The sequence below is a fragment of the Pan troglodytes genome, chromosome 10, assembly GCF_028858775.2.
Source record: "Pan troglodytes isolate AG18354 chromosome 10, NHGRI_mPanTro3-v2.0_pri, whole genome shotgun sequence".
NCBI classification, from domain to species: Eukaryota; Metazoa; Chordata; class Mammalia; order Primates; family Hominidae; genus Pan; species Pan troglodytes.
The window spans coordinates 83,439,071-83,452,170 of record NC_072408.2 but is presented as its reverse complement, the minus strand read 5'-3'; the positions used below and the strand labels follow the sequence as shown (position 1 = coordinate 83,452,170).

At 42.2% G+C, this 13,100-nt stretch overlaps 2 protein-coding genes across 5 annotated transcripts in view; both read right to left on the bottom strand.

Moving 5' to 3' along the window:
- ZDHHC17 (zinc finger DHHC-type palmitoyltransferase 17) overlaps positions 1–13,100 on the bottom strand; it is a 296,534-nt gene that overhangs the window by 182,072 nt on the left and 101,362 nt on the right. The window lies entirely within an intron of this gene.
- LOC107967582 (large ribosomal subunit protein eL21-like) lies at positions 7,405–11,440 on the bottom strand. The gene has a single exon (XM_054664521.2). The coding sequence runs from the start codon at positions 11,380–11,382 to the stop codon at positions 10,900–10,902; it is 483 nt and encodes a 160-aa protein (XP_054520496.1). The 5' UTR covers positions 11,383–11,440; the 3' UTR covers positions 7,405–10,899.

The following is a 13,100-nucleotide window of genomic DNA, read 5'->3' as shown; positions in this document are numbered from 1 at the left end:
TATCAAGATGATGACGATGATGATGATGATTAGAAACAGAGTCTCACTCTGTCACCAAGGCTGGAGTGCAGCAGTGTGATTATAGCTCACGGCAACCTTGAACTCCTGGGTTTAAGAGATCTTTCCACCTCAGCCTCCCAAGTAGCTAGGACTATAGGCATGTGCCACCACACTTGGCTAATTTTTCAAAAAAAGATTTTTTAGAGATGGGATCTCACTGTGTTGCCCAGGCTGGTTTCAAACTCCTGGCTTCAAGCAATTCTCCCACCTTGGCCTCCCAGGGTGCTGGGATTTCAGGTGTGAGCCACCTTGTCCCCCACCCCGACCCCACCCCGATATCAAGATTATTATAAAGCCATATAAGTAAGACAATGTGATATTAGGATAGGGATAGACAACCAACGAAATAAAATAAAAAACCTAGGTGTAGGTACACATGCATATGTTGTTTTGTTTTGTTTTGTTTTGTTTTGTATTTTTAGTAGAGATGGGGTTTTGCCACATTGGCCAGGCTGGTCTTGAACTCCTGATCTCAGGTGATCCACCCATCTCAGGCCTCCCAAAGTGCTGGAATTACAGGTGTGAGCTACCATTCCTGGCCCACATGCATATGTTTTTAACATAGCACAGGGGTAGTATTATAATTCAGTGGGAGAATAAGATATCCAATAAGTAATGCTCAGACAATCTAAATGGAGAAAAATCTTACTGGATCATATTACACACATAAGTCAATTACAGATTAAAAACTTATCGGTTCAGACAACATTTTAGAGAATTCAAGGCATCTGGGGAAAAGCATTCTAATGGCAACTCAGTCCCTGTCTCTTCATCTGAGGCCCATCTGCATTCCTCTTCTTAGATTTCCATGAGTCATCCCTATATTCTTATAAAAAACACCACCACCACCACCTGTTTTGTTTTTCCTTCAGCTTGCTGTGCATGGTTTCTGCCACTTACTCAAGGTGTTTAAATTAAGCTGGCAGAAAGGAGAAGCCAAACATTTATCCAGCACTTATTTCATGCCCTGCATGATCTAAGTGCCTTAACTGTAGTAACTCATTTAATTCTCACAAACAGGCCAATGAGATAGTCACAGATTGTCCTCATTTTACATATGGACAGAGGCACAAAGAGGTTAAGGAACTTGCCCAAGATCACAGGGTTGATCAGTAGTAGAGCCGGGATTTTAATCTGGACATTCTGGCTCCAGATCCTAACAAAGTCACTGGAATTTGAACTTGGGTTGTCTAACTCCAAAGACCATATTCTTAACCTCTCTGTTGTGCTGCAAAGACCAGAGTATCACAGCAGCTTCTTGTGTTATTGTTTTATTTGTGGCTAGGTCAATCCCAGCTCCTGGAGTACGGCAGAGCCTTACAAAGAGCAGCCCTCTTCTGGCACAGACTTGGCAAAGGCCCGTTTTGGAAACAGACTGTGGTACCAGAAAACCCACAGGTACTTCCAATTCTGGGACCAGACCCCTCCTATGCTGTGTACACATTTTGGCTCATAAGTTGCCACACCAAACCCAGAAGGGAGATCATTCCCACCCTCTTCCTCTACCCCAAACACCCACAGGAGAATTCACTGCAGAGGACAGGGAGCAGAATTCCTTTCCTGTCTGCATTTAGTCTCCCCTACTGCCAGAAGGAAACATGACTTACTGTGTCTGGAAGTCACAATTAAGTGCCCTGAGGTGCATCTGGCTCAAGGAAAACAGTATTTGTTGAATTCTTAAGTCCAGGACTCTGGTAGATGTGGCAAACAAACTTTTATACTGTTTGGATTTTGTAGGTCCTATAAAAATAATGCTTTCTTTCCATCTGTCACCTTCAGAAGCCTGTTTTTTAAGGAGCCAACACACAGGCTTCCCTTGTGCTCCTGTACCCTGCAGTCTGTGTGGGCCCTTGGCAATGAGAAGCTGTCACTGACAGAGCTACCTGAAGCCCGCTCAGAAACTGACACTTGCCCATCCTGTGTCTGAGAATTCTTTTTAAATTTTTGAAAATTATACTTTGCTCAAGCAAACTACAGAGAAGGAAGACATTTTCTACCTAGACTGCTAGTTCTGGTTTGAGGAAACACAGCTTAGACGCTCATCATTTTCTATCCAAATCATAGGGTTTCATGTTGAAGCAATATGCAGCCATCTACTGGAAATGGCTGAGAAGCTCCACCCAACTGCGAGAATGTTACCTAGGTCAGTTGTATTAGTCTGTTTTCATGCTGCTGATAAGGACATACCCGAGACTGGGTAATTTATACACAAAAAGAGGTTTCATGAACTTGCAGTTCCACGTGGCTGGGGAGGCCTCACAATCATGGCGCAAGTTGAAAGGCATGTCTTACATGGCAGTAGGCAAGAGAAAAAATGAGAACTAAGTGAAAGGGGTTGTCCCTTATAAAACCATCAGATCTCGTAGGACTTATGCACCATCAGGAGAACAGCATGGGAAAGATCCACCGCCAAGATTCAATGACCTGCCATCAGGTCTCCTCACACAACACATGGGAATTGTGGGAGCTACAATTCAAGATGAGATTTGGGTGGGGACACAGACAAACCATATAATCAGTAGAACACCTGGGAGGAGAGTTGAGGATGCAGGGGCAAGAAGCAGTGGAAGTAGCAGCAGTCTGCAATTCTGAGAGAAGAGATTATGGATAAGTGGGGAGCAGCTAGGTGAGGTGGCTCATGATTATAGTCCCAGCACTTTGGGAGGCTGGGGAAGGAGGACTGCTTGAGCCCAGGAGTTTGAGACTAGCTTGGGCAACATAGCAAGACCCTGTCTCTACAAAAAAATCCAAAACTTAGCTGGGCATGGTGGCACGCACCTATAGTCCCTGCTACTTGGAAGGCTGAGGTGGGAGGATTGCTTGAGCCTGGGAGGTCAAGGCTGCAGTGAGCCATGATTGTGCCACTGCACTTTAGCTCGGGTGCCAGAGTGAGACCCTGTCTCAAAAAACAAAAACAAAAACAAAAACAAACAAAACAAAACAAAAAAAGGTTGGGGGAGGGGAGGAACAGAAAAACATGGAAAAGAAAGAGAAAGAAGATAAAAAGCTTTGCAGTACCAACAAAGGTCAAGGAGTGATGTAAACGACTAGATGTTAAGCTCTCTGAGGGGAATTTTGGAAAACCCCCAAAATAGACATAATAAGGACCCAGTAAGAGAAAATACCCAGTTCACTTAGGTGAGCAACAAAGGCAAGGAGGGGCATGAAAGAAATGGATTTCAAATATGACCCATCAAGACTAAAAGAAAAGAAGGCACAGGCAGTTAAAGAAATATCAGAAATCTGTTATTAGTTGAACAGGAAGGCAAATGTTTTGTGAATTCAGTTATAACTTTATCCATAGCATGTACATTAAATATTAATTTCTTGTTGAGTAATCTTCTCCCTACCCCACAGTAGTTCAAAATAGGTACCTTTAGGGAAAAATTATTTGATAGAAATAAAACCAAAATCAGAGTGAATCATACCATCTATTTAGTTGCTTGAACCAATGCTAGGAAAAGGACAGATCCAAGAACTTTGGGAGGCCGGGTTGGAGGATCGCTTGAGCCCAGGAGTTTCAGACCAGCCTGGGTAACATAGTGAGACTCTATCTCTAAAAAAATTTAAAAATTAGCTGGGCATTGTGGCACGCACTTGTAGTTCCAGCTACTTCAGAGGTTGAGGCAGGAGGATCTCATGAGCTGGGAAGATTGAGGCTGCAGTTAACCATGATCACACCACTGCACTCCAGTCTGGGCCACAGAGCGAAACCCTGTCAGAAAAAAAAAAAAAAAAAAAAAAAGATTGACAGTTGGGCTTGCTTGTCTGGTGGGAGGGGAAGGAAGAGGGCAGGAGGCATCAGAAAGTGAAGTAGCAGGCTGGGCGCAGTGGCTCATGCCTGTAATCCTAACACTTTGGGAGGCCGAGGCAGATGGATCACGAAGTCAAGAGATCAAGACCATCCTGGCCAAGATGGTGAAACCCTGTCTCTATTAAAAATACAAAAATTAGCTGGGTGTGGTGGCACATGCCTGTAGTCCCAGCTGCTCAGAAGGCTGAGGCAAGAGAATTGTCTGAACCCAGGAGGCGGAGGTTGTGGTGAGCAGAGATCGTGCCATTGTACTCCAGCCTCGGCAACAGAGCAAGACTCTGTCTCAAAAAAAAAAAAAAAAAAAAAGAAAGAAAGAAAGAAAGAAAAGTGAAGCAGCAGGTGCTGAACTTCTGCTTCCAGAGTGCATTCTCCTAAAGTGATTTACTTTCACTAGTTTTTCAGGTTGCAGAATAACTGTTTTTTGGGCTGTGATGAAAAATGTTGGAGGAAGCAGTGACAAAGTCAAGGGAAAAAAAAATCCATGAGATGAGCCTTCTTTACTGTGCTCACCACTCCCCATCCCCAAGTATCTGTGCAAGCCCTGTTCCCTACATGATGGACCCTTATTAAGTCTGCTCACTAATGGGTAAAAAGGGAAAGTTTATATTAAAGATCCGACACCCCAAAAGAAATGGTTCAACTGGCATTTTTTAAAAAGCTAAAGTATCGAACCCATCCAAAAATTGAATACTACTTCAAAGCCATTGTTTAATTGCATTTAGTTAGTAAAAGGATAGAAACCCAGCCTGGGCAGATGGACCTTTGTCTACAAAGGGAAGCCCTTGGTATCACTGAATTCAATACCCAGGTAATAAAATTTCCACTTAGTAAATATGTTTTTGTATATAGGAAGCAGTTCTAATTCTTTTTGGGGAATATAGATCATTGATGAAATTCAGAGACCATTATTTCTTCTCCGTATTTACAGGATTCAGATTCCCCCATCTGGTAAATCATCCAATACAGTTCTCTATAATCCTCAGAGGATAAAAAATGCAAAGCTTTCAGAACAGGTAAAATTGCTCTAATTGCTCTTTGTTGCCACGAAATGACATTATGTATTCAGGTCCAAATGCTGAATTCATTAATACAATGCTTTTCTTTTTCACTAGGAATAAGACAAATGACCTAAATCATTATTTACTTCCTTTCCAGCTAAGGGTCCTTGTTGTGCTGATCAGCTAAATGAGCTGTGGAATATCTCCTTGGAAAGAGTGTGTGGCAGAAGTGCAAGTGGTTAAATGCCCACAGATGCTTAGCTCTAAAAGCCCACAGCTGATTGCATAGTCACTGTTTGCAATTTACTGCCAGCATCTGTTGTCATTCCACACAATGTTAATGGGCTACCCTCGGGAGCTAGAGTTGACGATCTCCCAATAACTCACTTCTAAAATCACCTAAGCAAGTGAAGTAATTTTTGTTTGCCAGCATGAATTATGCCACTGGTGAAAATCACGAATCCATGTTGTTAAACTAATGTGGTTTTCCTCTAACCTCCGCCTCACTCAAATTAGCATCAGGGATATTAGAGCAGGCTGCAGTCAAGAGCCAGATACAACCAACAGCTTTGGCTAGAATAAAAGACAACAGGCAATCATCTCAGCGGAGAACTGCCGAAGTAAGCACCAGCCACCCAAAGGGCCCATTAGCATGCAAAAAAAAAAAAAAAAAAAAAAAAAAAGCCTTCTGAAATCCACTTCTTTCATGCTTCCCCTTACCCTTGTTGGCTCACCTAAGTAAACTCTTATTGCGCCTGGACACTCCCATCCCATAGCGTACCTTTGCTTCCTTCCTTCTTCTCACCCAATACCGAGGAGGCTTTCTATTTCCCCTTCTTATCTGACAGGAGCTGTCACTAAACACACACACACACACACACACACACACACACACACACTTTCCTGGGGTTAGAATAGCAAAGGGGCTGCAGGGAAGACAACCAGATTACAAAAAAAAGGGAGAGCACATCAGCATTAGGAGATATTTCTTAAATCTCTGTTGCACTGAAAAGTGCTTCTCCTCTGGATGACTGTTCTGTGCCAAAATACCAAAGAGATGGGCTTCTGGGTTTCAGATGAAACTTGATTTCTACGGTTAGATTGAGGGTGAGGGCGGATGTGGCTCAGAGGCAATGTCAGGAAAGAGGAAGCATAATACACACCTCCTCTTTCCTCAAGTTGGTGTTGGAATCTGTCCCACTTTGAACTCAAGTGGAATTCAGACATGTCAGGCCTTTCCCGGTGAGCAGCAGGGGCGGGCCTTCAAGAAGTCTATTTGCAAGAGTAAAGGAGGAGCCCTCTGGAGAGAATCTTGCCAGAGAAAAGGGAATATATGTCAAAGTGGCAGGAGGGGAGGGGCAATTCTGAGTACTATATGATGTCCTCAACTTGGGTTTGCCATTAGATCAGGCCCTGAAGACTCGCATTTCAGCACAGGGCATGGAATGGAAGGTAGAGATAAACTCAAAAATGAAGAGTTCTTTCACAAAAACTCAGCAAGGCGGCAGCACTGGATGGGTAAGCTTCTAAAAGGAGAAGAGACAATCTGCACACAACATTGGCATATCCAGGGCTCTACTGTACTGGAAGCATCAAGTAGTTAGAAGAGTCCAGCAGGCACAGCCAGGAGAAGTGGCAGGATCATCTTGCTGGTTGGTTTTACACATCCCCCTCCTTCTCCAGGTAAAACCAATCAGCAAGGGGAGAAGGGTTGGGGTGAGAGGAGAGGAAACAAAATGACTGTCACTGTAAGGTAACTGACTAGCCTTGTTTGGGGACACATGGGAGAGACACCCTGCGGACCTTTAGAAATACCTGGGTTTGGAAGGGTCCTTGCAGAATCCTGAGATCCTGTAGTAGGTGGGAGTGAGAGCCAGTGAAACCAGGTGATTTCTTGCATTCTTCTCCTTAGTATAGTTTTACTCATGGAGGGTATGACCAAGCATACAGACCTCTTAACTGTTTCTCTTTTAAAGGACAGAAGGAGGTCTACCCCACCAAGGGCTGGTTCCCTGAATTCTTTGGAACAGCTGTAGCAAAACTGGAATGTGCTACAGCTCTTTGGAGGCTGCAGACCCACTGAAAACGTCACTGAAGATATTGCCGGGGCCACTGATGACTTTATAACTTCACCACAGGAATTAACCTCTAGTTATTAGTTAGGAGGTATTGTTGAAAATTGTTTGAATGTTTAATTTCTGTAGTTCTTTGTGTTTAATCCTATATATTTTTATTCCTTTGAGACTTGATTCATCTTTGGTGTTCAGCAAAGGAGTCTTTAAAGAACTCATATATGGATCAATTTTTCCATGCTTGTCTTCTCATAGCATTTTGTGAATACTTAATCTTCAATCTTATTTCCTATTGAAATAATTGGTTTATATTTCTATCATCTCCCTCGGTGAAGCAAAAGTTCCTCAAGGCCTGAGGTCATGTCAGACATTTAAATTATTTGTACTGAACTCTTGATAGTCTTCATTACTGTGAAAGTAAGCAAGTCCTGTCTTTCTTTCTTTTTTTCTTCTTGGCTCACTGCAGCCTTGACTTCCTGGACTCAAGTGATCCTCCTGCCTCAATCTCCCAAGTAGCTGGGACTACAGGCACATGCCACCATGCCTGACTAATTTTTGTATTTTTAGTGGAGAGAGGGTCTCACCATATTCCGCAGGCTTGTCTTGAACTCCTAGATTCAAGCGATATCCCCCCTTGGCCTCCCAAAGTGCTAAAATTATAAGTGTGAGCCATCATGCCCAGCCATTATTGTAAGAATAAGCTCTTATCACTGGCACCCCCCAAAAAATCTCAGATCAAATTTTCTGTGAATATCTTACTATGGCTAATACTGGTAGTTATTGCCCAATATTCCTATATTCCCCTTTTTCATGAGTAATAAAAATTTTAGGTGGACATATGGCAACCCTGCAAGTACTACATGTCATAGTTGAGGCTGCTATAACAGAATACCATGAACTGGGCAGCTTATAAACAACAGAAATGTATTTCTTACAGTTCTAGAGGCTGGGAGTCTGAGATCAGGGTGCCAGCATGGTCAAGTTTGGGTGAGGACCCACTTCCAGGTTGCAGACTCCCAACTTCTCATTGTATCCTCACATGGCAGGAAGAGGGTGGAGAGCTCTCTCATGTCTCTTCCTGTAGAGGCACTAATCCCATTCATAGAGGCTCCACCCTTATGACCTAATCACCCCCTCAAAGGCCATACTTCCTAATGCCATCACATGGAGGATAAGGATTTCAGCACATACATTTGAGGGAGGACACAAACATTTAGCCCATAATACCACATTTTGCAAGCCCCTTTGCAGCTAGTTATAGTATTGTGATGAAGTGTTGGCCACTGGGATGTCAGCCAACTATTGAGTGCAACTTTTCATTTGTGACAGGAAAGGGAAGGAGATTACCTTCTTTCCTCCAAATCCTATATCTTGCTACTTGGATCAGGGATATGGGATGAACAATCTGTACCTTTAAGGACAAGGGACATACACTAGATATAGTAGAAAAACCAGCTAAAATGAGGCTGAGATCTGACACCATTGAATCATCATGACAGCCCTGGAATGCTCCCCCTGAACTATTACGTGAGGAAGAAATGAACTTCTATCCCATTCAAACCATTGAACATAAGAGGATGGCCACTTAGTCTTGTGTGTGGTATACAAAAAAAAAGAAAAAAAATCATTCCATGGAACCCACAACCAGTCTTCTTTCCTTAATTGTCATTCCTTGAAAATGCTCTGGACAAGGGATAATGGGAAGAAGTTTAATATCAAACAAAAAAATAATCACAGTAAGTCAGTAGCTGGTATGTGAAATTGGCAGGCTCCTTGTATAAACTATTAAATTTCTAATACGTTAAGCATTTTTGTTTGTTCATAATTGTGAAATAAAAGGAGAGACTTCCCTTTGGACATTCATTACTGTCACAGCCCACTCATCTACTATTTAGATATCCATTGGTCCAACTCCAAGAGGGCTGAAGGTGTATGTTCTATTTCCTTTCCATCTGATGCTCTTGGATCATTCAAGTATGGCTGCCTCACTGGCCCCAACCCACTTACTCTGAAACTCACAGATCCTATGCTGAACACTGATAAATTGTAATAAGAAATTAACTTTAGTTTCTTTCATGGTCACCTCCTTGTCTCTTCTCTCATTATTTTATCTTTCTCCCTCAACCTCTTCATCCTTTGTCTCCCACATTACAACTGCTTCCCATCGCCCACCCACTACCACTGTCTTACGATAGAAAGAGTTGCTCACGATATCCCTCAGAGGCTTTCGTATTCCCCACCAATTCTGAGACTCCTGCTCATCCACCAAGTCACATTCTATGTTCTGTGTGGTTCCACCAGAAGGTCCAATATAACCTGGCCATGGTGCCAGCCAAGTGGGCTGAGGGACAGAAGCTGTTGGACCCTGAAGGACCAGGGTGATCCTATTCTGAGGGAATAAGAAACTTGTAAAGATGGCTAGACACGGTGGCTCACACCTGTAATCCTAGCACTTTGGGAGGCTGAGGCAGGCAGATCACTAGGGGTCAGGAGTTCAAGACCAGCCTGGCCAACATGGTGAAACCCTGTCTCTACTAAAAATACAAAAATTAGCTGGGCTTGGTAGCACATGCCTGTAATTCCAGCTACTCAGGAGGCTGAGGCATGAGAATCCTTTGAATCCGAGAGGCAGAAGTTGTAGTGAGCCGAGATCGCACCACTGCACTCCAGCCTGGGCAATAGAATGAGACTCTCTCAAAAAAAAAAAAAAAAGAAAAAAGAAAAAAGGAAAAGAAAAAAAAGTTGTAAAGATGAAAAGTAAGTTTGATAGTCAAATGCCTAGTTCTAAGAGCAGAAGCAACACAGTGAATAGATGACAGAGCTCAAGATTCAGAAAAAGAATAAAACCTATTCAAATTGGAGTTGGAATTTGGATTCACATGTCTCAAACCATTACAGGTTGTTTGACAGAATGTTATATGCATATATATACACACACACACACACACACATATATATGTACATACATACATATATATATGTATGTAATTTTTTGTACCTAAAATGGCATGCTATCATCATCAGCCTGAGCAAGGACCCTCTTTCACTTGATTTTTTTCTTCATTCTTGATCCACACCCTTATTCCCCTCTCCATCATAGGGGTCCATTCTAATGTATAAGCCTTGGAAATGTCTACCCCCTTGGAAAAGGATATAGAATCCAGAATTCAAATTGGAGTTAGTCAAGCTCAAGTAAGCCTTGTATCTGGATTTGGTGGGAATTGAGGTTGACATCTGTCACCCAATTTCGGGTGGTTTGCTGAAATATGGTAAAATGTAACCTATATTGCATTGTATTTTGGTTTTGGATCTAAGGTGGAGAAAGCTGACTTACTTATGGCATGCTACCATCATCAAAGTCTTTGCAAAGATCTTCTCTTGTTTTGTTCTAATTTGCTCCCTTATCTTTGATTTTCACTCCTATTCTTTTCTCTATCATAAGGACCTATTCCAGTGTATAAGCAATATACATTGTTGAATATGTTTATATCCTTGTAAAATATGTGGTATCATTTTGTGTCTGTATTTGTAATTTGTAAATTCAAAATTTATGTTAAGTAATTATGGGAAAGGACTAAACAGAGAGGACCCAGAATTCCATGTGATTTAGATAGGACCCCACCCCTCTGGTCTCTACAGCTTCATTGTCAATTGTGCATATGTCAAAATGAAGAAAACATCCTGTGCTCCTGAAATAAGAAGTTCCCAAAACCCTGTAGGCTTCTGGAAACACTCCTGCCTCCTCGTCCACCACATGCAATCACCACAGTCTGCCTGGGCAGAGCAAATTTTACACATCTTGTAGGGCTTTTTCTTACCCACATACCTTGTAACATGGGGTTTGGAGGTACCTAAGAACCTTCATATGAAGAACTGCGAAGGGACTGAGATTTTACTGTTTTTTTTTTTTTTTTTAATAGCCCAGAGGTCCTTTTTTTTTTTTTTTTAACACCTATTATGCCATGAATTCATAGGGAATAGATTCCAGCAGCTCAGGCTCCTTCCCATTGGTTCTCACAAAGTGTGCTTCTCTGGGTGGAGCAGGCTGGCGCTTTAGTTGAACCCAGGTACCTTTCTCTTTGGCTTCTTTCTTTTTCTGATCATTTTCCTTCACACGTTTCAGGAAGCTATCTCGGCTCTTAGAGTGCTTAATGTGCTCAATACGCACATTAATTCTCTTGGCAAGAATCTTGCCTTTAACTTGTTTGTTTACAACAATGCCAACAGCATGCTGGGTAACATTGTAGACTCTTCCAGTTTTGCCATGGTAACACTTGTGGGGCATTCCTTTTTGAACAGTACCCATTCCCTTGATGTCTACAATATCACCTTTCTTATAGATTCCCATATATGTGGCCAAACGAACAACTCCATGTTTTCTAAAAGGCCTAGAGAACATATATCGGGTGCCTCTCCTCTTTCCCTTTGTGTTCGTCATTTTGGCGAATTACTGGAAGATGGCGGTTCCGGCCGAAAGGGTTTACTATTCTTACAAGCTAAAAGCCTGACACAGTTTCACAGATGCTCGCAGAAGAAATGAGACTCCTGTATCAGAGACAAAGAACAATTTATTACTCATAGAAACAGCAATTGCTAGAGTATCATTTTTCCTCGACCAGTTCCTTGAAACCCAATTTCTACAGAGCAACACAAAGAGGGTCAGGTGACACCTGCATACAGGGGATGCATCATAGGAGAGGCACCCTAACTTAGGAGACACAATTTTTTTTTTTTAAGTGACAAAGTCTTTCTCTGTCACCCAGGCTGCAGCAAGAGGCACAATCATAGCTCACCGCAGCCTTGAACTCCTGGGCTCAAGTGATTGTCCCACCTCAGCTTCCTGAGTAGTTGGGACTACAGGCACATGCCACCAAGCCCAACTAATTTCTTTTTCTTTTCCTTTTTTATTTCAATAGTTTTTTGGGGAAGAGGTGGAGTTTGGTTACATAAATAAGTTTTTTAGTGGTGATTTCTGAGATTTTGGTGCATCCATCATCCAAGCAGTGTTCACTGTACCCAATGTGTAGTATTTTATTCCTCACCCTCTTCCCACCCTTTCCCCCTGAGTCACCAAAGTCCATTGTATCATTCTTATTCCTTTGCGTCCTCATAGCTTAACTCTTGCTTATGAATGAGAACATACAATGTTTGGTTTTCCATTCCTGAGTTATTTCACTTAGTATAACGGTCTCCAAATCCATCCAGGTTGCTATGATTGCCATTATTTCATTCCTTTTTTATGACTGAGTAGCATTCCATGGTGTATATATATATATACCATATTTTCTTTATCCACTCATTGACTGATGGGCATTTGGGCTGATTCCATGTTTTTGTAATTGTGAATTGTGCTGCTATAAACATACATCTGCAAGTATCTTTTTCATAAAATAACTTCTTTTCCTCTGGGTAGTGACCCAGTAGTGGCACTGCTGCATCAAGTGGTAGATTTACTTTTAGTTCTTTTTTTTGTTCTGAGATGGAGTCTCACTCTGTCCCCCAGGCTGGAGTGCAGTGGTGTGATCTCAGCTCACTGCAACCTCTGTCTCCTGGGTTCAAGCAATTCTCCTGCCTCGGCCTCCTGAGTAGCTCGGATTACAGGTGTGTGCCACCATGCCTGGCTAATTTTTGTATTTTTAGTAGAAATGGGGTTTCCCCATCTTGGCCAGGCTGGTCCTGAACTCCTGACCTTGTGATCTGCCTGCCTCAAGCCTCCCAAAGTGCTGGGATTACAGGTGTGAGCCACCACGCCTGGCCTACTTTTAGTTCTTTAAGGAATCTCACACTGTTTTCCATAGTGGTTGTACTAGTTTACATTCCCACCAGCAATGTAAAAGTGTTCCCTTTTCACCACATCCATGCCAACATCTATTATTTTTTGATTTTTTGATTATGGCCATTCTTGCAGGAGTGGGGTGGTATTGCATTGTGGTTTTGATTTGCATTTCCCTGATCATTAGTGATGTTGAGCATTTTTTTACATGTTTGTTGGCCATTTGTATATCTTCTTTTGAGAATTGTCTATTCATGTCCTTAGCCCACTTTTTGATGGGTTTGTTTTTCTCTTGTTGATTTGTTTGAGTTCCTTGTAGATTCTGGATATTAGTCATTTGTCGGATGTACAGATTGCAAAGATTTTCTCACACTCTGTGGGTT